Raw genomic sequence first — 21,494 nt, 5'->3', positions numbered from 1 at the left:
GAGGACAGCAGAGAGCAGTCAAGACCTGCTAAAGGCATTCAAGTTCAATATTTAAAAATCCTGGCCGGGTGCAGTGGCTCACACCTGTAATCCCAGCACTATGGGAGGCCGAGGTGGGTGGATCACTTGAGGTCAGGAGTTCGAGACCAGCCTGACCAATATGGTGAAACTCCATCTCAAAAAAAAAAAAAAAAAAAAAAAAAAATCCTGCCGGCTGGGTGCAGTGACTCAGGGACCTGTACTCCCAGCTACTCAGGCTGAGGCTGAGGCTGAGGCAGGAGGATTGACTGAAGCCACAAGTTCCAGATCGGTCTGGGAGATGAGGTGGGACCACTAGCCCCTCCATCTAAAAATCCAAAGCAACAATTTTTTTTTTGAGACGAAGTCTCGCTCTGTCGCCCAGGCTGGAGTGCAGCAGCACAATCTCGGCTTACAGCAACCTCCCCCTCCCAGGGTCTAGTAATTCTCCTGCCTCAGCTTCCCAAGTAGTGAGATTACAGGCGCCTGCCACGACGCCCTGCTAATTTTTGTATTTTCAGTACAAAATTTCGCCAGGCTGGCCTGGAACTCCTGACCTCAAGTGATCCACCAATCTCAGCCTCCCAAAATGCTAGAATTACAGGCATGAGCCAACATACCAGGCCCAACAGTTATTTATATTATCTTTTTCTACTTGGCCAAATGTTGAAAAGTTATTTCTCATTTATGATCAAGATTTTAACCAGCATCTCACTTGCAGTCACCGTTCTCAGTATTACAACTGACAGCAGGATTATCGCTTGGCTCTTGAGCACTGAGTTCAAATTTCTCAGAGATGCGAAGTTTATGAGCTCATCCAGGCTACAGAGGCAGGAGGTCAATCCAGGTGAAAACAAAAGAAATGCTTCAAAAGAACTAGTAAGTAAGCATCCTAAAGCACTTAACTAGTTAATTATCAGGTGAGAAGCAAATGTAAACAAACTTCTCCAAAAAAGGTCCCTGAGAGTATGGGCTCAGGTCAGCGAGGCCTAACAGCCACAGCTGGACTGACCACATCATCTCCTCCAGGGACCAGGAATAATAGCACCTACACCACACAAGGTCACTGAGAATGAATGTAAAAAGGCACTCTGCCTGGGCTGTAGATGGTCATATAACATCGATCTTAGAAGCTCTTCCAAAAAGGGCCCGAGGGACTTGGGAGCTTCCTACAGGCTCAGTGCTTGTTCACCAGTGAGATGAGCAACTAGATAGCAGAAACACTACTGACACATGGAAGTTCATAAATGTTTTTATAAGCTAGGGAGGGCAGAGCATGTGGGCTGGGAATTGTTCTCAAAGGTCAGTGAAGAGTGGTGACAGTCCTGACCTTTCCAGACTCAAGTCATACTTTCTTTCCTTCTATTTAATCTTACCTAATCACCCTGGCCCCTGAAGAGCGCAATTTTAACTGTACATATTTATTATTCCTTTTAGAAAGGAATGCCTGTTATTTCCTGTGCTCCTTTTATAAGGGAAAGAGTTTGTTGGGGGAAGGGGATGGCTTACTGTGAGGGACATTTTGAAGTGTCTCACCATCAGGGACAAGATTCTCTGTCTCGGACCGGGTGCAGTGGCTTTGGATGGCCTAGGTGGGCAGACCACCTGGCTCAGGAGTTCGAGACCAGCCTGGGCAACACGGTGAAACTCGTCTCTACTAAAATACAAAACATTAGCTGGGCATGGTGGCATGTGCCTGTAGTGCCAGCTGCTTGGAAAGCTGAGGCATGAGAATTGCTTGAACCTGGGAGGCAGAGGTTCAGTGAGCAGAAATTGCGCCACTGCATTCCAGCCTGGGCGACAGAGAAACCCACCTTATATGTAAAAAAAATCTATCTCCATACAGACTATTGGGGTTTGTTGCTAATTTCTGCGGGGTATAGTTTTTTTGTTTTGTTTTTTTTTTTTTTGAGACAAAGTCTTGCTCTGTCACCCAGACTGAAGTGCAGTGGCACAATCTCAGCTTACTGCAACCCCCGCCTCCCAGGTTCAAGCTATCCTCCTGCCTCAGCCTCCTGAGTAGGTGGGACTACAGGGGCGCACCACCATGCCTGGCTAATTTTGTGTATTATTAGTAGAGACAGGGTTTCACAATACTGGCCGGGATGGTCTTGAACTCCTGACCTCGTGATCCATCTGCCTCGGCCTCCCAAAGTGCTGGGATTATAGGTGTGAGCTACTGTTCCCGGCTGGGGCATGTTTTTAACCTTAACACCCTGCACAGAGCTAGATGTTGAAGAGAAAGATGCTTGGTAGGAGCAAACAGTTTTAAGAAAAACACTCTTCAAGAAAAAAAATCTCTATGGTTACTGCTTAAAATTTTTATTTTATTTTATACTTGGCTACAGATTTAAGTAGCTAAACTCAATCTCCTGCTAGGAAGCTATCAAGTCAGTAGTCATCCTGACAGAACACACCTTGTGGAGGCAAGCTACCTGATCCAGCCAGAAACTGATGGGGGCCCACAGCAGTGGAGAGGTGAAAACTGAAAAGGGCTGACCCCTGGAATGTTCTGAGTCATCAGACCGAGACAACACCGACTTTTCTCTTCAGGATTGTACCAACAGTTTTAGAAAGATGAGTTAAATCCTCTCCTGCCATAGAAGTAAAAACAAGAAGGCCAGTGATTGCTGGAATTTCCAGCTATGGCAACCATGGCAGCTCTCTTGATACCCAGAGCACGCTGGGAACAGGCCCCCTATGCAGCCAATGAAAAGCACTGAAAAGTTACTAGTGAAAAACTCATTATCCTCCCTTCTTTGAAGCCACAGTGAAACCAATCTTTTTCCAGAGTCTCTGGAACAGACTGCTCAGCAGAATCATGCCTAAACTGCCTGACTGCTTCACCGAAAGCCCCTTTTGAGGAAATCACAGTCTGTAAGACTCAATCTTTCCAAAAAGACCAGCACCAGCTGAGAGGTGGCCCCTTCAGGCATAGTATACCTGGAACTGTGGTTTCTGTGATACCACAAATCTGAAATGCCTTTTTTTAACTGAAGGGACAGACATAAAGAAATCAGCATCGAGTAACCCCAAACTAACTGATCGTTTTTTTTCCTACTACACATAGCCTACTGTGCATGTTCCAAAATGACAAGCAGCTACAGGAAGCACCGGGGACCCCAGAATGAAGTGGCAGTCGCACTGGGGAGAATGGCCTCTTCTCCAAAGAAAGAGAAGAAAATCAAAGTTCTGGTCTCCTAAATTTAATCTAACTATGGGCTGGATGTCGTGGCTCACGCCTGCAATCCTAGCACTCTGGGAGGCTGAAATGGGAGAATCGCTTATGTCCAGGCATTCAAGACCAACATGGGCAACATGGTGAGACCCTGTCTCTATAAAAAATAAAAAATCAGTCAAGTGTGGTAGTGCATACCTGTAGTCTCAGCTACTCGGAAGGTTGAGGGTGAAGTGGGAGGATCACTTGAGACTGGGAGGTCGAGTCTGCAGTGAGCCATGATCATACCACTGCACACAGCCTGGGTAACAGAGTGAGACTGACTCAAAACAAAATTTTTTTTTTTTTTTTTTGCTTAAGTTACTGCTATCAGGTACATTTAAAGGAAAAAAAGAGGGAAAAAAAATTTTTTTAAGACAGTTTCACTCCTGCTGCCCAGGCTGGAGTACAATGGTGTGATCTCAGCTCACCACAGTCTTTGCCTCCCGGGTTCAAGTGATTCTCCTGCCTCAGCCCCCTGAGTAGCTGGGATTACAGGCATGCGCCACCACACCCGGCAAATTTTTGTAATTTTAACAGAGAGGGGGTTTCTCCATGTTGGTCAGGCTGGTCTCGAACTCCCAACCTCAGGTAATCTGCCCACTCAGCCTTCCAAAGTGCTAGAATTACAGGCGTGAGCTACCATGCCCAGACTTTTTAAAAAAAATTTTTTTGAAAGGGAGTTTTGCTCTTGTTGCCCAGGCTAGAATGCAATGGTACAGTCTCAGCTCACCAAAACCTCTGCCTCTCTGCAGGAGAAGCAATTCTCCTGCCTGAGCCCCCTGAGTAGCTGCGATTACAGGCATGTGCCACCACACCTGGCTAATTTCTCCATGTTGGTCAGGCTGGTCTCGAACTCCTGACCTCAGGTGATCCACCTGCCTCGGCCTCCCAAAGTTATGGTATTACAGGTGTGAACCCCCACACCCAAGCAAAATTTTTTAAAATAAACAAATAAATACAGCTATATCACTCCTCTACTTAAAAAAAAAAAAAAAAAAGTTCAAAGCTCCCTGCACTTACAGGACAAAGTTCGAGCTTCCATAACCAAGTACAAGGAAGCCTTTCCCAATCTGGCCCCTACATACCTCTGTGGCCTCATCTCTTTCCACTCAACCCTGCCAATCCTCCCCCTCCAGCCAGAAGGAAATACTTGTAGCCCTCCCAATGCTGCATATTTGTCTCTCGGCCTCCTCATCCACGCTGGAGTTGGCCCTACACTCTACCTGCTACTCCCAGACTTAACACTGCTTAATTCAACCGATCTTTCAAATCTTAACTTAGGCATTATCTTCTGTACAAGACCTTCTCTGATCCAGCCATGGTATTCCACTTATGCCTCTTCCTGAAAGTGCTGCCAACCTGTCTGACTCCCCCACTAAACCGGACCTCTACGCCTGGTGCACAATAGTCATTTAATGTTTAGTGACACCTTCCTAAGGACTCATACGCCATCCACCATCACTGATAGGGCAGTGTTTGGATGACTGGCTCATGGGGGTAGAAAGTAAACATAAATTTCAATTCTAAATCCAGAAGACCAGTCATCCTTTAACTTAAGATGCATTTTCTTCCTACTAGCTACATGCCTTGACTTTGAAAAAAAGAATAAAAGGAAACTTGCAAGATATAGGAGATCAGAGGTTGTTAATGCTTTATAATAACCAATTGCAGTTATGTATCATCTGCCGCCTTCCTCCAGTTGGGTTAGCTCATTATCAACACTATGAACTAGGCTTTTTTTTTTTTTTTTTGGCAATGTCTCACTCTATGGACCAGGCTGGAATGCAGTGGCACGCTCACTGCAACCTCCACCTCCCAGGTTAGGGTCAAAAGATTCTGCCTCGGTCTCCCAAGTAGCTGGAATTACAGGTGCCTGCCATGCCCAGGTAATTTTTGTATTTTTAGTACAGACAAGGTTTCACCATGTTGACCAGGCTCGTCTCAAACTCCTGACCTCAGGTGATCTGCCCACCTCGGCCTCCCAAAGTGCTGGGATTACAGGTATTGAGTCACCACGCCCAGCAGATTTTATTGTCTTAAACATTGGGGATATAGGACAAAACTCTGTCAAAAAAAAAAAAAAGAAAAAGAAAAAAGTATTTGCCATACAAAGTAAAAGCAAAAAGCAGCCTATTTACTTACAGAATATGTGAGGTATTTCTCAAAGTCAGTCTTTCTCTAAACGACAGAATAGGACTTGATATTAAGAATTCAGAAGCTATATAGGAAACAATGACCTCAGATGACTTGCACACAAAAAATTCTTCCAATCTGGGCAACATGGCAAGACCCTGTCTCTACAAAAAAATTTTTTTTTAAATTAGCCATCCACATAGTGGTACATGCCTGTGGTACCAGCTACTCAGGAGGCTAAGGTTGCAGTGAGCTGCACTCCAACCTTGGCAACAAAACAAGACCCTGTCTTAAGAAAAAAAAGGAGGCCGGGTGCAGCGGCTCATGCCTGTAATCCAACACTTTGGGAGTCAGAGGCAGGTGGATCACCGGGTCAGGAGTTCACGAACAGCCTGGCCAATACGGTGAAATCCCGTCTCTACTAATAATACAAAAAAAAAAAAATAGCCAGGCATGGTGGTGTGCGCCTGTAGTCCCAGCTACTTGGGAGACTGAGGCAGGAGAATTGGCTGAATATGGGAGGTGGAGGTTGCAGTGAGCCGAGATCTCGCCACTGCACTCCAGCTTGGGCGAGAGTGAGACTCCCTCTCAAAAAAGAAAAAGAAAAAAGAAAACAAAAGAAAGGAAGGAAGGATAGGGGAGAAATTCTACATGATGTCAAAAAATTTTTGGCTGGGCATGGTGGCTCATGCCTGTAATCCCAGCACCTTCGGAGGCTGAGGTGGTTGGAGACTGCTTGAAGCGGAGATTGCCTCAGGTGGAGATTGCCCGAGACTGCAGTGAGTGTTCCACTGCACCCAGCCTGGACAAGAGACCATGTCTCAAAAAAAAGAAAGAGGCTGGGCGCGGTGGCTCACACCTGTAATCCTAGCACTTTGGGAGGCCAAGGTGATTGGATCACCTGAGGTCAGGAGTTCAAGACCAGCCTGGCCATCACGGTGAAACCTCATCTTAAAAAAAAAAAAAAAAAAAAGAGAGAGAGAGAGAGAAAGAAAGAAAATTCTGTGGTGTTAGAGAACAGGGATCACCAAAATCCTTTACTTTCAAGGATTAGAACTGACTCTGCCTCTGGATTTTATGGAGTTTCAATGTTCAGGTTTAAAATTAGTCTTCACCCAGTTTTTGTTGTTTGGGAGTAGGGTATTCAAAGCTCATTACCAGTGGGAAGAGGGAATACCTATATATGAAAGGCATGTGGCCTGCAGTCAGTTGGTTTCCCAATGATGTGGACAGAGTGTCTCCCTGGCTCCCCTCTTTCAAAAGGGCATATTTACAAGAACCTTTGTGAAATTTGAAAAGGGAATCAAATTCAAGACAGCGTTCAATTATAAGTCCAGGCAAACATATTAAAAATGAAAACTGGCTGAGGGTGGTGGCCCATGCCTGTAATCCCAGCACTCCGGGAGGCTGAGGCAGGAGGACTGCTAGAGCCCAAGAATTCAAGGTTGTAGTAAGCTATGATTACGCCACTGCACTTCAGCCTGGGAAACAGAATGAGACCCTGTATCTAAAATAAATAAGTAAATAAATGACTTAAAAAAAGAAAAAAATGAAAGCTGCCAGGCACAGTGGCACATGCCTGTAATCTACTAGGAGCCCAGTTCAAGGCCAGCCTGGGCAACCCCATCTGGGGGGGGGGGGGAACGTCAGGCATGGGTGGGGTGCAGTAGCTCACACCTGTAATCCCAGAACTTTGGGAGGCTGAGGCGGGCAGATCACGAGGTCAGGAGATTAAGACCATCCTGGGTAACACAGTGAAACCCCATCTCTACTAAAAATACAAAAAATTAGCCAGGCGTGGTGGCAGGCACCTGTAGTTCTAGCTACTGAGGCAGGAGAATCACTTGAACCCAGGAGGTGGAGGCTGCAGTGAGATCTAGGCAACAGAGCGAAACTCCTCTCAAAAAAAAAAAAAAAAAAAAAAAGGCCAGGCACAATGGCGCATGCCAGGATTTCACCATATTGGCCAGGCTGGTCTCAAACTCCTGACCTAAGGTGATCCACCTGCCTTGGCCTCCCATAGTGTGCTGGGATTACAGGCATGAGTCACTGCACCCGGCCGCACCTCTATACATTTTTAAAGGTCATTACTAAAGTAAGGGATAGTAGAAAGAACACTGGACAAGCATCAGAAAGACCTAAGTCTTTATATGTCATATCTCTAGGCTTATTCAGCCGTTAAATGGGGGAACTGCACTAGCTAATTTCTAACTGACTTACCCATTCTGAAAAATTACTAAAGTAAGCCCTACTTACTTCTGCCTACGTTCATTTTTGTTCATTTGCCTCCAATTTCTCTAACATGAAGAACTCATGACCCTTTGAAACAGGTCAGGAAAATCAAAGAAAGGCTGAGATGCCCAAGAAACATATCATTTGCATGACATTAAAACTGTAAGCCAAGCTTTTTTACAGGGGATGACCCAAAGAGAGTCAGGATGATTCACTCAGATTAGTGGTAGGCAATAAACGCCTCTACCGAAAATGTTGCATTCTCGGGCACAGTCACTGGTAAGAACACTGCCCAGCATGCAGCAGACACTCAAAAATGCTGGCTGAATGAACAAGTAACCCACCGACACCTGTTACTCCCTATAAAATCTTTAACTTTCTTTACTTAAGCCAAAACTCAAGAAAGATGGTTGTCACATTAAGAATTCTACTAAGTATCCTCTGAACGAACGAATCCTTCAAATTCTCAATTATGCTAAACAGAAAAACATAAACAACCGTGAGAGAAATGCTGAACCAGCGGAAAAAACTTCAAAGCCAAGTTTCAACATTCCCGTAGAGCTAGATACACCCACTTACTGCTGCCAGGGTCAATTTCCCCGCCTCTTCCAGGGCTCACAAGCAACCTCGAAAACCACTTTGGAAGAAAAATCCAGCGCCTACTCTACCCTAGTACACTCGACTCCTCGCACACATAAACCTTTAAGGTGGATGTCAGTGAAGCCAACAGACACGAACACGAGGAGACGAAAAAGGCATCTCCTGATCTTCACAAGGGTCACCACAAACTCTGAAAAGACCAAATTATTCATGAATCTAAGAGAATTGACACATCCTGTTTGAGATAAAATGTTTTCCTACAGTTTCTAGAGGCGACAAAAACTCCAAAAACAAGTCGAACGGTCCATCTCCCCACTCCTCTCCCAGGAATGCCGCTGTTTTTACATATTGCACCCCTCCCCCTGGACTCCGACGAGCGCACTCCTAGACCCTCTCCGGGCCTCGGATCACTGAGTGGCAGAGGGGCTGCCCGCAGAGCTTTCGGTTGCTTTGGCGGGGTCCCCGTGAGACCTGCCTGCCTGCCCACAAACTCTTCTTGGAGTAAAAGTGAAAGAGAAAAAAACCCAGACTCGCCCACCATGACGGATGGTGGGGGATCTTAGCAGAGCTGAGTAGCCCAAAGAGGCCTCAACTTCCCCCCCGCCCTCGGCTGCCTCCTCCGGCTTTCCTGCGAAGCCGGACGTGCCTCCCCGGTCCCCCACCCACCCACATGGTGTGTCCCTCCCCGTCAGAGCACAGCAACTTTAAAATGGTGCCTCGGGCCACAGGGACCGTCGAAAAGAAAGGGTCAGGGAGGCCCGGGGCAAGCGAGCGGGTACTGAGGCCAGGAAAGGAGGCCCCAAGTGGCTGGTGGGGCTCCCCGGGTGACGCGCGCGTTGTGGGGGCGGAGGGAGGCGCATCAGGCAAAGGAAAGGAAACAGACCGCGGCCCCTTTAAGAGGCCTTCACAGCGCTCAGGAACCGGGGGCTTCTCCTCCACCCCCAGCCCAGCGTGTGGGGCCCTTCCTTGGGGAGAACTATCTCCAGACCCGCTCCCCGGAGGCTTCCCTCACGCCAGGTCTCGGCCGACCCTGCCCCGGGGCGGCGGCTCTTCCTTACCCCGCTGTCTGCCGCCTCTTCCCAGCTCTCAGCGACCTCCTCATCTTCCATCTTACTCGCCGCTTTCCCTCCTCCCCCACCCCCTCCCCGCGCCTGCGCTTTGATGCGCACCTCCGTCGCGGGCGCAGGCACGCAAGGCTTTACTCAATGGACCCCGCCCACTGCCAAGCCCGGAAGAGGCGCCAGGCAAGGTCCCAAGAGCGCTGAGGCAACCATCTTGGAAGGGGGCAGAGAAGGCGGCAAGATGCCATCTTTCTTAAGGGCCAACGCGTTATCTCTCATAGAATGGGAGACCAAGGGAAGTCATGATCTTGAGTACCGGAAGTGTGTTCTTTGGAACCATCTTTTCTAAGGGCAGGCAATTAAAGAAAACTTTTGTTTCTTTTAAAGTGAGTGGTAGTTTTCCTAAACTACAGATAATGGTATCTTCAGAATTCTGAAAACATTTTTAAACACCAACAGGTTATTGAAAGATGTCAGGCCGGGGCTGGGCGCCGTGGCTCACGCCTCTAATCCCAGCACTTTGGGAGGCCGAGGCGGGTGGATCACGAGGTCAGGAGATCGAGACCATCCTGGTCAACAAGGTGAAACCCCGTCTCTACTAAAAATACAAAAAATTAGCTGGGCATGGTGGCGCGCGCCTGTAGTCCCGGCTACTCGGGAGGCTGAGGCAGGGGAATTGCATGAACCCAGGAGGCGGAGGTTGCGGTGAGCACAGATTGCGCCATTGCACTCCAGCCAGGGTAACAAGAGCAAACTCCGTCTCAAAAAAAAAAAGGAAGAAAGATATCTGCGGATGCAAAGAACATTTTATTATTTCTGATAGGTTGAAAATGATTAGAGTATTTCCTGTTCATAAAGCAGTATTCTAACCATTTATTAATACTATATCCTGGGCCGGGCGCGGTGGCTCACGCCTATAATCCCAGCACTTTGGGAGGCCGAGGCAGGTGGATTACGAGGTCAAGAGATCGAGACCATTCTGGTCAACACGGTGAAACCCCGTCTCTACTAAAAATACAAAAATTAGCTGGGCATGGTGGTGCGCGCCTGTAGTCCCAGCTACTCGGGAGGCTGAGGCAGGAGACTTGCTTGAACCCAGAAGGCGGAGGTTGCCATGAGCCGAGATTGTGCCATTGCACTCCAGCCTGGGTAACAACAGAGAAACTCCATCTCCAAAAAAAAAAAAAAGAAAAGAAAAGGAAAGAAAGAAAAGAAAAAATACTATATCCTGTACTGTACTTTGAGGTAAAGACGGTAAAGATAATATTGCATCTGAGCTGGGACAACCAGTGGGATTCCCAGCTACTAAAGTTCTCCTGAGTCTTTAATGGTAGATAAATGTTAGTATTACTTTTAAAAATTATGTATGGGGCTGGGCGCAGTGGCTCACACCTATAATCCCAGCCCTTTGGAACGGTGAGGCGGGTGGATCTTTTGAACCCAGCAGTTCAAGACCAGCCTGGGCAATGAGGCAAAAATCCCATCTCTACCAAAAAAAAGAAAAAGAAAACCACCGGGCATGGTGGCTCACGCCTGTAATCCCAGCACTTTGGGAGGCCGAGGCGGTCGGATCATCTGACGTCAGGAGTTCAAGATTGGCCTGGCTAACACGGCAAAACTCCATCTCTACTTTAAAAAAAAAATTAGCTGGGCATGGTGACGCGCGCCTATAATCCCAGCTACTTGGGAGGCTGAGGAAGAGAATAGCTTGAAACACGCAGGCGGAGGTTCCAGTGAGCCGGGATGGTGCCACTGCACTCCAGCCTGGGTGACAGAGTTAGGCTCCATCTTAAAAAAAAAAACAACTATATATTTTTTGGTGTATGTATATGTGATATATATATCAAGGTGTGTTATATATATATATCACATACACATATATAAATTACATATGTCACATATACATATATGTATATATATTTATATATGTGACATATATATATATATAAATTAGCAAGGTGTCGTGGTGCCAAAGAGGGAGGCTCATTTGAAGTTGAGACTTCAGAGAGCCATCCATGATTGTGCCACTGCCCTCCAGCCTAGGTAACAGAGACCCTGTCTCAAAAAAAATTTTTTTAATTATTTATGTCTCTTTCTAAACAGGTTTCTGTCTTTTTTTCTGCAGTATAGAAATGGTCCTTAAGTTCAACTTCAGGCACTTTCAACTTGAACAAGCTGTGTGAGCTTATGAAAGTTACTTACAGATTCTATGTCTGTTTCCCCTAGTGTATATATTAGATATAATAATTGTAGCTACTTCGAAAGTAGATATTAAGAATTTACCAGTTACTATGCTAAAAAGCCTAGAACAGTTGCCTGACTCATAGTAAGAGTCCTGAGGGTTAACTAGTATCATTATGGGAGTATCTTGCCTGCTCAAGGAAGATTGATAATTGTCACCTCTGTAATCATCCCTCTTTCTTAAAATATAAAAGCTGGGAGATGCCAGGTGCAGTGGCTCACCCTTGTAATCCTAGCACTTCAGGAGACCAAGGCGGGCAGATCACTTGAGGTCAGGAGTTTGAGACCAGCCTGGGCAACATGGTGAAACCCCGTCTCTGCTAAAACTATAAAAATTAGCCAGGCATTGTGGTGGGCATCTGTAATCCCAGCTACTTGGGAGGCTAAGGCAGAATTGCTTGAACCCAGGAGGAGGAGGCTGCAGTGAGCCAAGATGGCACCATTGCACTCCAGCCTAGGCAACAGAGCAAGACCCTGTCTCAAAAAAAAAAAAAAAAAAAAAAAAAGCAGGGAGATAAGCAAACATCAAGTGTTTGTATTCTTACTGACATGTTCTTGTTTTTCTCTCAGTTCTTTTTTTTTTTTTTTTGAGACGGAGTTTTGCTGTTGTTACCCAGTCTGGACACGATCTCAGCTCACCAAAACCTCCGCCTTATGGGTTCAAGCAATTCTCCTGCCTCAGCCTCCGAGTAGCTGGGACTACAGGCGCACACCACCATGCCCAGCTAATTTTTGTATTTTTAGTAGAGACGGGGTTTCACCTTGTTGACCAGGATGGTCTCGATCTCTTGACCTCGTGATCCACCCGCTTCGGCCTCCCAAAGTGCTGGGATTATAGGCATGAGCCACCGCACCCGGCCCTTCTCTCAGTTTTAAACGCATGTCATTTAGTAGTGTTCCATTTGGCTGCTATATCCAAGTTATCTGACTTGGAATGTGTTTTTTCCTGTATTTTTAGTATGCCATTAATCTTTCTGAAGTGAAATTTAGTAATTAGTATTCTTTTTTTTTTTTTTTAGACAGAGTCTCACTGTGTCACTCAGGCTGGAGTGCAGTGGCACCATCTTGGCTCACTGCAGGCTGTGCCTCCTGGTTTCAAGGGATTCTCCTGCCTCAGCCTCCCAAATAGCTGGGACTATAGGGGCTCGCCACCATGCCCAGCTAATTTTTGTATTTTTGGTAGAGATGTGATTTCACCATGATGGCCAGGCTGGTCTCGAACCCCTAACCTCAGGTTATCTACCCACCTCAGCCTCCCAAAGTGTTGGAAATAGAGGCAGGAACCACTCTTCCCCACCTGCAATTTGTATTCTTTTTCTGTTTGTTTTTTTTTTGAGACGGAGTTTCGCTCTTGTTACCCAGGCTGGAGTGCAATGGCACGATCTCAGCTCACCACAACCTCTGCCTCCTGGGTTCAGGCAATTCTCCTGCCTCAGCCTCCTGAGTAGCTGGGATTACAGGTACGTGACACCATGCTCAGCTAATGTTTTTTTTTTTTTTTTTTTAAGTAGAGACGGGGTTTCACCATGTTGACCAGCATGGTCTTGATCTCTTGACTTCGTGGTCCACCCGCCTCGGCCTCCCAAGTGCTGGGATTACAGGCATGAGCCACTGCGCCCGGCCTTTTGTTTGCTTGTTTGTTTGTTTTGAGACGGAGTTTCACTCTTGTTACCCAGGAAGGAGTGCAATGGCGGGATCTCGGCTCACCGCAACCTCCGCCTCCTGGGTTCAGGCAATTCTCCTGCCTCAGCCTCCTTAGTAGTTGGGATTACAGGCACTCACCACCATGCCCAGCTAATTTTTTGTATTTTTAGTAGAGATGGGGTTTCACCATGTTGACCAGGATGGTCTCGATCTGTTGACCTCATGATCCACTTGCCTCGGCCTCCCAAAGTGCTGGGATTACAGGCTTGAGCCACCTCCCCAGCGCAATTTGTATTCTTAATGATTATTATCATAAACTGCAACCATGTGCTAAATGTAACTGGTCTTTATTTAGAAGTTTAAGTAATATGCTTAGTAATTCTCTGAAATATTGTTAATTTCCAGGGTCTGTCCTCAGTCCACCGTTCTTACCTAGATGGACATGGTATGCTGAAGACTGCCAAAGTTGATTTCTAGGTGTGAACTGACCTGGTGTTTCTGATTCCGTTTCTTTTCTTTTCTTTCTTTCTTTCTTTTTTTTTTTTTATTTGAGAGAGAGTTTCGCTTTTGTTACCCAGGCTGGAGTGCAATGGCGCGATCTCGGCTCACTGCGACCTCCGCCTCCTGGGTTCAGGCAATTCTCCTGCCTCAGCCTCCTGAGTAGCTGGGATTACAGGCAGGTGCCACCATGCCCAGCTAATTTTTTGTATTTTTAGTAGAGACGGGGTTTCACCATGTTGACCAAGATGGTCTCGAGCTCTTGACCTCATGATCCACCCGCCTTGGCCTCCCAAAGTGCTGGGATTACAGGCTTGAGCCACCGCGCCCGGCCGCTAAATTTTTTTTTTAGACGGAGTTTCGCTCTTGTTACCCAGACTGGAGTGCAATGGCACGATCTCGGCTTACCGCAACCTCCGCCTTCTGGGTTCAAGCAATTCTCCTGCCTCAGCCTCCAGAGTAGCTGGCACTACAGGCGCGCACCACTATGCCCAGCTAATTTTTGTATTTTTAGTAGAGACAGGGTTTCACCATGTTGACCAGAATGGTCTCGATCTCTTGACCTCGTGATTCACCCGCCTCGGCCTCCCAAAGTACTGGGATTACAGGCTTGAGCCACAGCGCACGGCCGTGATTCCGATTCCTATAGCTAGTCGTCTTATTGCCGTCTCAACGTGTATATTCCACTAGCAGCTTGAAGTCTCTAGTCTAAAACCAAAGTAATTCTGCTGAGTTCACCAATTTCGTGGATTTTGTCTTGTCCACTCTCTGAGACTATATTTATTTGGAATACATTCTCCTGTGAACCCATTATTTGAAGTGAATGATCCTGACTGAGGATCACTTGGCAACAACAAAGTGGTTGAAACTGTCAGACATAACCTCTTTCTGGAGCTATAGTTTTTCCTAAACACAAGGACTCCTAGATTTAAGCTTTGTAGTTATGCCATATTACCAGCAGAGGGAGATGGTTTCTTTTTTTCTTTTTTCTTTTCTTTTTTTTTTTTTGAGACGGAGTTTCACCGTTGTTACCCAGACTGGAGTGCAATGGCACGATCTCGGCTCACCACAACGTCTGCCTTCTGGGTTCAAGAATTCTCCTGCCTCAGCCTCCCGAGTAGCTGGGACTACAGGCGCTGGGTTCAAGCAATTCTCCTGCCTCAGCCTCCCGAGTAGCTGGGACTACAGGCGCGCACCACCATGCCCAGCTAATTTTTGTATTTTTAGTAGAGACGGGGTTTCACCTTGTTGACCAGGATGGTCTCGATCTCTTGACCTCGTGATCCACCCGCCTCGGCCTCCCAAAGTGCTGGGATTATAGGCGTGAGCCACCGCGCCCGGCTGAGATGGTTTCTTATAATTTTGCCATATTGGGCAACGAGCCTTAACAAAGGCATTATTAGTTGGGCATTCCTGGGACTGAATTTTCAAGAAGACAAAAAAGATAGAGATCTTGGAAATCATTTGAGAATGCTGCAAATGAAATAGTTTTTATTACACAAAATGGAACAAAACTTGTGTAATAGTTTTATTACACAAAACCAGGAGGTCAGTCTTAATCACACAGACTTCTCTCTCAGTCTGATTCCTCGTCTGTAAAATGAGGGATGAAACCAAATGAGCTCTAAAATTGAAAAAGTAGCGGCAATTTCTTCCTCCAGGGATAAGCCCAAAAAGTTGAAGCAGTGGCATACACAGGTATGTATTGTCAGAGGCCCTAAAGCATGAACCTCACTGTCTCTCTCTCTCTCTCTCTTTCACTCTTTCTGGTCTCAGTTTTGTCACCAGGTTAGAGTACAGTGGCACAATCACTGCAACTTCTGCCTTCCAGACACAAGCAATTCTCCCGCTTCAGCCTCCTAAGTAGCTGGGACTATAGGTGTGTCCACACCCAGCTAATTTTTTTTTTTCTCTGAGACACAGTTTTGGTCTTGTCACCCAGGGTACAGAGCAATGGCATGATCTTGGCTCAATGCAACCTCCACCTCCTGGGTTCAAGTGATTCTTCTGACTCAGCCTCCTGAGTAGATGGGGTTACAGGTGTGCACCACCATGCCTGGCTAATTTTTGTATTATTAGTAGAAACAGGGTTTGACCATGTTGGCCAGGCCAGTCTCGAACTCCTGACTTCAGGTGATTTTTTTTTTTTTTGAGACCTCGCACCCGGCCGCATTTTTTTTTTTTAAGAGATGGGGGTCTCCCTATGTTGCCCAGGCTGAAGAGTTCTAGACCCAAGTGATCAAGCGATCTGCCCACCTGGGCCTCCCAGAGTATTGAGATTACAGGCATGAGCCACTGTGTCTGTCTCCTGGGGTTTGTATATTAAACCTGTACTCAAAACTTAAGGTACCTTTGGTACACCACATAAAACACTTTGATACTAATCAGAATACAAGCTCAAAATCCATAATGAAATAACATTGTATCTGACAAAGCTGAAGCTTTATGCTCAATGGGTTGGCATTACAGGCATGTGCCACCATGCCCAGCTAATTTTTTTGTATTTTTAGTAGAGACCGGGTTTTTCCATGTTGATCAGGCTGGTCTTGAACTCCCGACCTCAGGTGATCTGCCCACCTCTGCTTCCCAAAGTGCTGGGATTACAGGCATGAGCTACCATGCCCCGTGTTTTTTTTTTTTTTTTGAGACGGAGTTTTGCTCTCGTTACCCAGGCTGGAGTGCAATGGTGCAATCTCGGCTCACCACAACCCTCCTGGGTTCAGGCAATTCTCCTGCCTCAGCCTCCTGAGTAGCTGGGATTACAAGCATGCGCCACCATGCCCCCCGCCTTGGCCTCCCAAAGTGCTCGGATTACAGGGTTGAGCCACCGCGCCTGGCCTTTTTTTAAAAATTAAAAAAAAAATTTTTTTTAATTTTTAAGCAAGGCACAAAGCTGTTAGTATGCTGCTGCGTGTAGGTTTATGTTATTTGTGTGTGTGCACGTGTGTGTGCATGCGTGCATCTCTGGAAAGATATAAGGAAGTAGGAGCGGGGCGCGGTGGCTCACGCCTGTAATCCCAGCACTTGGGAGGTCGAGGCAGGTGGATCACAAGGTCAAGAGATTGAGACCATCCCGGTCAACATGGTGAAACCCCGTCTCTACTAAAAATACAAAAAATTAGCTGGGCATGGTGGTGCGTGCCTGTAATCCTAGCTACTCAGGAGGCTGAGGCAGGAGAATTGCCTGAACCCGGGAGGCGGAGGTTGCCATGAGCTGAGATTGTGCCATTGCACTCCAGCCTGGGTAACAAGAGTGAAACTCCATCTCAAAAAAAAAAAAAAAAAAAAAAAAAAAAGGAAGTAGGAACAGTAGTAGTTTTGGTGGAAGGAAGGGGTTCGCCTTAGCTGGGGAAATGTCAGGATGGACTTGATTTTTTTTTTTTGACATGAAGTCTCACTTTGTTGACAGGCTAGAGTGCAGTGGCATGATCTTAGCTCACCTCAACCTCTGTCTTCCAGGTTGAAGTGATTCTCCTGCCTCAGCCTCTGGAGTAGCTGGGACTACAGGTGCCTGCCACCATGCCCAGCTAATTTTTGTATTTTTAGTAAAGACGGGGTTTCACCATGTTGGCCAAGATGGTCTCGATCTCTTGACCTCATGATCCACCCGCCTGGGCCTCCCAAAGTGCTAGGATTACAGGCATGAGCCACTGTGCCTGGCCTGGATTTAATTTTTATTACATGTCCTTTTGTTTCTCTTGAGCATTGCTCTATGTGCATATATTCCATATTTTAAATAAGTAAAAACATATGAAACAAATTTCAGTACAGTCATGAGTTGCTTAATGATGAGGACATATTCTGAGAAATGTGTTGTTAGTTGGTTTCATTGTTGTGGGAACATTATACAGAGTGCTTGCATAAACTTGGACAGTAGCGGCACTACACTTTTAGGCTCTAGAGCATAGCCTCTTACTCCAAGGCTGCAAAACCAGTGGAGCGTGTTACTACACTGAAAAATGTAGGCACTGGTAAAACAATGATATTTGTTTATCTAAACATGTACACAGAGGTCAGGCATGGTGGCTCATGCATATATAATCCCAGCACTTTTGGAGGCTGAGGCAAGCAGATCATGAAGCAGGAGTTTCCAATATTGAGTTCTACAGGATATTTGGAGGGGGAAGAGTGGAGTTGGTCACAAGTTGTTTTTTTTTTTTTTTTCTTGAGACAGTCTTGCTCTGCAGCCCAGGCTGGAATGCGATGGCAGAATCTTAGCTCACTGCAACCTCCAACTCCTGGGTTCAAGAAATTCTCCTGCCTCAACCTATGAGTAGCTAGGATTATAGCCATGTATCACCAAGCCCAGCTAATTTTTTTTTTTTTTTTTTTGATATAGTCTTGCTCTATCACCAGGCTGGAGTGCAGTGACATGATCTTGGCTCACTGCAACCTCCACCTCCTGGGTTCAAGTGATTCCCCTGCCTCAGCCTCCTGTGTAACTGGGATTACAGGCGTGCACCACCATGCCTGGCTAATTTTTTTGTACTTTAGTAGAGACAGGGTTTCACCATGTTGACCGGAATGGTCTTGATCTCCTGACCTCATGATCCGCCTGCCTCAGCCTCCTAAAGTGCTGGGATGATAGGTGTGAGCCATGGTGCCCAGCCAATTTTTTGTACTTTAGTAGAGATGGGGTTTCACCATGTTGCTCCCAGGGTGGTCTCAAACTCCTGAGCTCAGAAAATCCATCTGCCTCAGCCTCCCAAAGTGCTAAGATTACAGACGTGAGACACTGCACTTGGCTCAGTTCTAGTAATTTTTAAGCTTGAGTTTTTTTTTTTTTTTTTAAAGAAAGGAGAGAAGGAAAGAAAAAAAAAGAGTGAAGGAGAGGAATAAAGAGGAAGAAAAAGAGGGAGAGAGAACGGGAATGTTGCTTTATTCTAAAAATGGGTATTGAAAACCTCTTACATGCCAGTAATTGTGCTTAATAATCGCCGATCAGTATTTCATTTAAACCTATGAGTAGGTGTGATGTGGCACTGACAAGAATGTATATTTTGTGTATTTAAAGTGGAGAGCTCTATAAATGTTTATTAAGTTTACTTGTTCTGGATCTGAGTTCAAGTCCTGGATATCCTTATTAATTTTCTGTCTCGTTGATCTATCTAATATTGATGTTGAAGTCTCCCACTATGATTGTATGGGAGTCTAGAGAGTCTAAGTCTCTTTATAGGTCTTATGTATCTGGATGTTAGGATTTAGGATCGTTAGCTCTTATTGTTGTATTGATCCTTTTACCACTATATCTTTGTTGCTTTAAAATCTATTTTATCAGATGCGAGAATTGCAACTCCTGCTTTTTATTTATAGACTACAATAGTAACCAAGACTAAAAGAAACAAAGAAGGACATTACATAATGATAAAAAGATTAATGCAACAATAGGAGTCAATGATCATAAATATATATGTACCCAATATAGGGGCACCCAGATATATGACAAGTTTTCAATGACCTATAAAGAGACTTGGACTCCCACACTAATAGCGGGAGACTTTGACATTGTTAATATTCGACGGATCAATGATATAGAAAATTAACAGAGACATTTATGATTTGAACTCAGACCTGGAACAAGTAAACTCAGTGAATATTTATAGAATTCTACACCCCAGGTCCACAGAACATACATTTTTTTTAGTATCACATTATACCTATTTTGAAAGTGACCACATAAATGGAAGCAAATCACTCTTCAGCACTTGCACAGCATTTCACAGATTTAAACGAAATATTGGTTGGCTGTTTGTATTTTCTTTCCTTATTCCTTCCTGTCTCCGCTGTTAAGCACAATCATCAGCATAAAAGAGGTTTTTAATACCTATTTCTAGATTGCATTCCAGCCTGGGCAATAGAGCAAGACTCCTGTTCTCTCTCCCCCTTTTCTCTTACTCTTTCTTTCGTTCTTTAAAATAAACAAACAAAAAAATTTCTGATTGGTGATGAGTTGAAAGAGTTATTATCAGTAGGCCTGGTGTGGTGGCACATGCTTTTAATCATAGCACTTTGGGAGGCTGAAAGCAAGTGGATTGCTTGAGCTCAGGAGTTTGAGACCAGTGTAGGCAACATGGTGAAACCCTGTCTCTACAAAAATGAAAAGAATTAGCTGGGCATGGGGGTGCTGCCTGTAGTCCCAGCTACTCAGGAGGCTAAGGTAGGAGGATGGCTTGAGCCTGAAAGGCAGAGGTTTCAATGAACCAATAACTCGTCAGTGCACTCCAGCCTGGGCAACAAAGCCAGACCCTGTCTCAAAAAAAAAAAAAAGTTATCAATAGAAATGAATGTCAGGGTTATTATAAGGGGTTGTGGACAACAAAGTTTTTTTTGTTGTTGTTATTTATTTTTTTTTTTTTTGAGATAGAGTTTCGCTCTTGTTACCCAGGCTGGAATGCAATGGTGCAATCTCGGCTCACTGCAACCTCCGTCTCCTGGGTTCAGGCAATTCTCCTGCCTCAGCCTCCTGAGTAGCTGGGATTACTGGCACACGCCACCATGCCCAGCTAATTTTTTCTATTTTTAGTAGAGACGGGGTTCCACCATGTTGACCAGGATGGTCTCGATCTCTTGACCTCGTGATCCACCCGCCTCGGCCTCCCAAAGTGCTGGGAGCCACCGCGCCGGGCCTCTTGTTTGTTTTTCTGAGACAGTCTTGCTCTGTCGCCTAGGCTGAAGTAGAGAGGCACATTCTTGCTCACTGCAACCTCCGCCTCCTGGGTTCAAGCGATTCACCTGCCTCAGCCTCCCGAGTAGCTGGGACTACAGGCGCGTACCACCATGCCCAGCTAATTTTTGTATTTTTAGTAGAGATGGGGTTTCACCTTTTTTTTTTGACCAGGATGGTCTTGATCTCTTGACCTCGTGATCTGCTAGCCTTGGCCTCCCAAAGTGCTGTGATTACAGGTGTCAGCCACCTCGCAACCGGCCTGCAATTGTTAATCAGTCTTAAGGTCTGTTGTGTTGATGTTAGTGCTGGAGGGTATAATGAGGCATGTCTGACCCCCACTTCCTGTCATGGCCTGAACCATGTTAAATTTAGACTGCCCTGGTCAATTTACCTCTCTGGCCTGGCCTAGGAGAAAGTCCATTCAGAATGCTTGGTGTGGTGGTAGTGGTGGTGGGGAGGGGCTTAGTTTTTTTTTTTTTTTTTTTTTTTTTGCTTACGGAGTTTAGACTGAAGCCCTTGACTCCATCTGGCATTTCCTTAGACCACATGCTGTATGTAGGGCTAAGCTCGTGAAGGTTCGTTCTCACCTACACACCAGGTTGCTCCCTTGGGAGGGGGCTTTGCTGGAATCTATCCCTTGGTGATAGCCAGTAGGATGTAAAGGAACTTGGGAATCCTACATGCCCGAGTTTAAATCCTATGTTTCCCGCGCCGCCCCACCTCCACTGCTAGGTGTGTGGCTCTGGACAAATAACTGATCGTTTTCCGTGCCTCAGTTTCCTCATCTGAAAAGTGGAGCTAGTAAAACACCTCACACAGTGGTTGCTACAAGGCTACTACGATTAAGGGAGGCTTCTCTTGCACACCTCAGGCGGAGTTTCCCTCCCCGTGGGGATGTCCAGGGGCACTTACATCCGCCACCTCTGTGCTCATCGGGCCCTCGGGGTAGAACTTAGTTAATTCCTGGCTAAAGGTTGGTCTCAAATCACAGGGAAAACCACCCAGGTGCTCCAGACATTTGCAGCGGAGGGTGGGTGCGGCTATGAGGTCGACGCTGGAGACGCGGCGAAGACGGGTGCGGAAGCTTCGCACCCCCGGAAGATTCCATCCTCCACAGAATCTTGGTCTGTAGCCACAGCCCTTCTCAATATGGCGCCGCCCCCTAGCCGCCCCGCGCCGG

The 21,494-nt window shown here is 46.1% G+C and overlaps 1 protein-coding gene and 1 long non-coding RNA gene across 9 annotated transcripts in view; both read right to left on the bottom strand.

Moving 5' to 3' along the window:
- SZRD1 (SUZ RNA binding domain containing 1) overlaps positions 1 to 9,339 on the bottom strand; it is a 28,109-nt gene extending 18,770 nt beyond the window's left edge. For all 8 annotated transcript variants that reach the window (XM_009000485.4, XM_009000486.4, XM_009000487.3 and 5 more), the window contains exon 1: positions 9,262 to 9,339. In XM_009000485.4, coding sequence (XP_008998733.1) covers positions 9,262 to 9,305 — 44 coding nt within the window. In that variant the 5' untranslated portion in view covers positions 9,306 to 9,339. The remainder of the gene's footprint in view (positions 1 to 9,261) is intronic.
- Positions 9,340 to 13,810: 4,471 nt separating this feature from the next.
- Positions 13,811 to 21,468, bottom strand: LOC144576940 (uncharacterized). The gene is made up of 2 exons (XR_013519814.1): positions 21,227 to 21,468; positions 13,811 to 20,573 (listed from the first exon to the last, which is right to left on the bottom strand). It is a non-coding gene; the product is annotated as an uncharacterized LOC144576940 (long non-coding RNA).
- Between the last annotated feature and the right edge of the window lie 26 nt (positions 21,469 to 21,494).

Source organism: Callithrix jacchus, chromosome 7, assembly GCF_049354715.1.
Source record: "Callithrix jacchus isolate 240 chromosome 7, calJac240_pri, whole genome shotgun sequence".
NCBI lineage: Eukaryota > Metazoa > Chordata > Mammalia > Primates > Cebidae > Callithrix > Callithrix jacchus.
The sequence above is the reverse complement of the archived record's forward strand: the minus strand, read 5'-3'. Positions and strand labels throughout refer to the sequence as shown.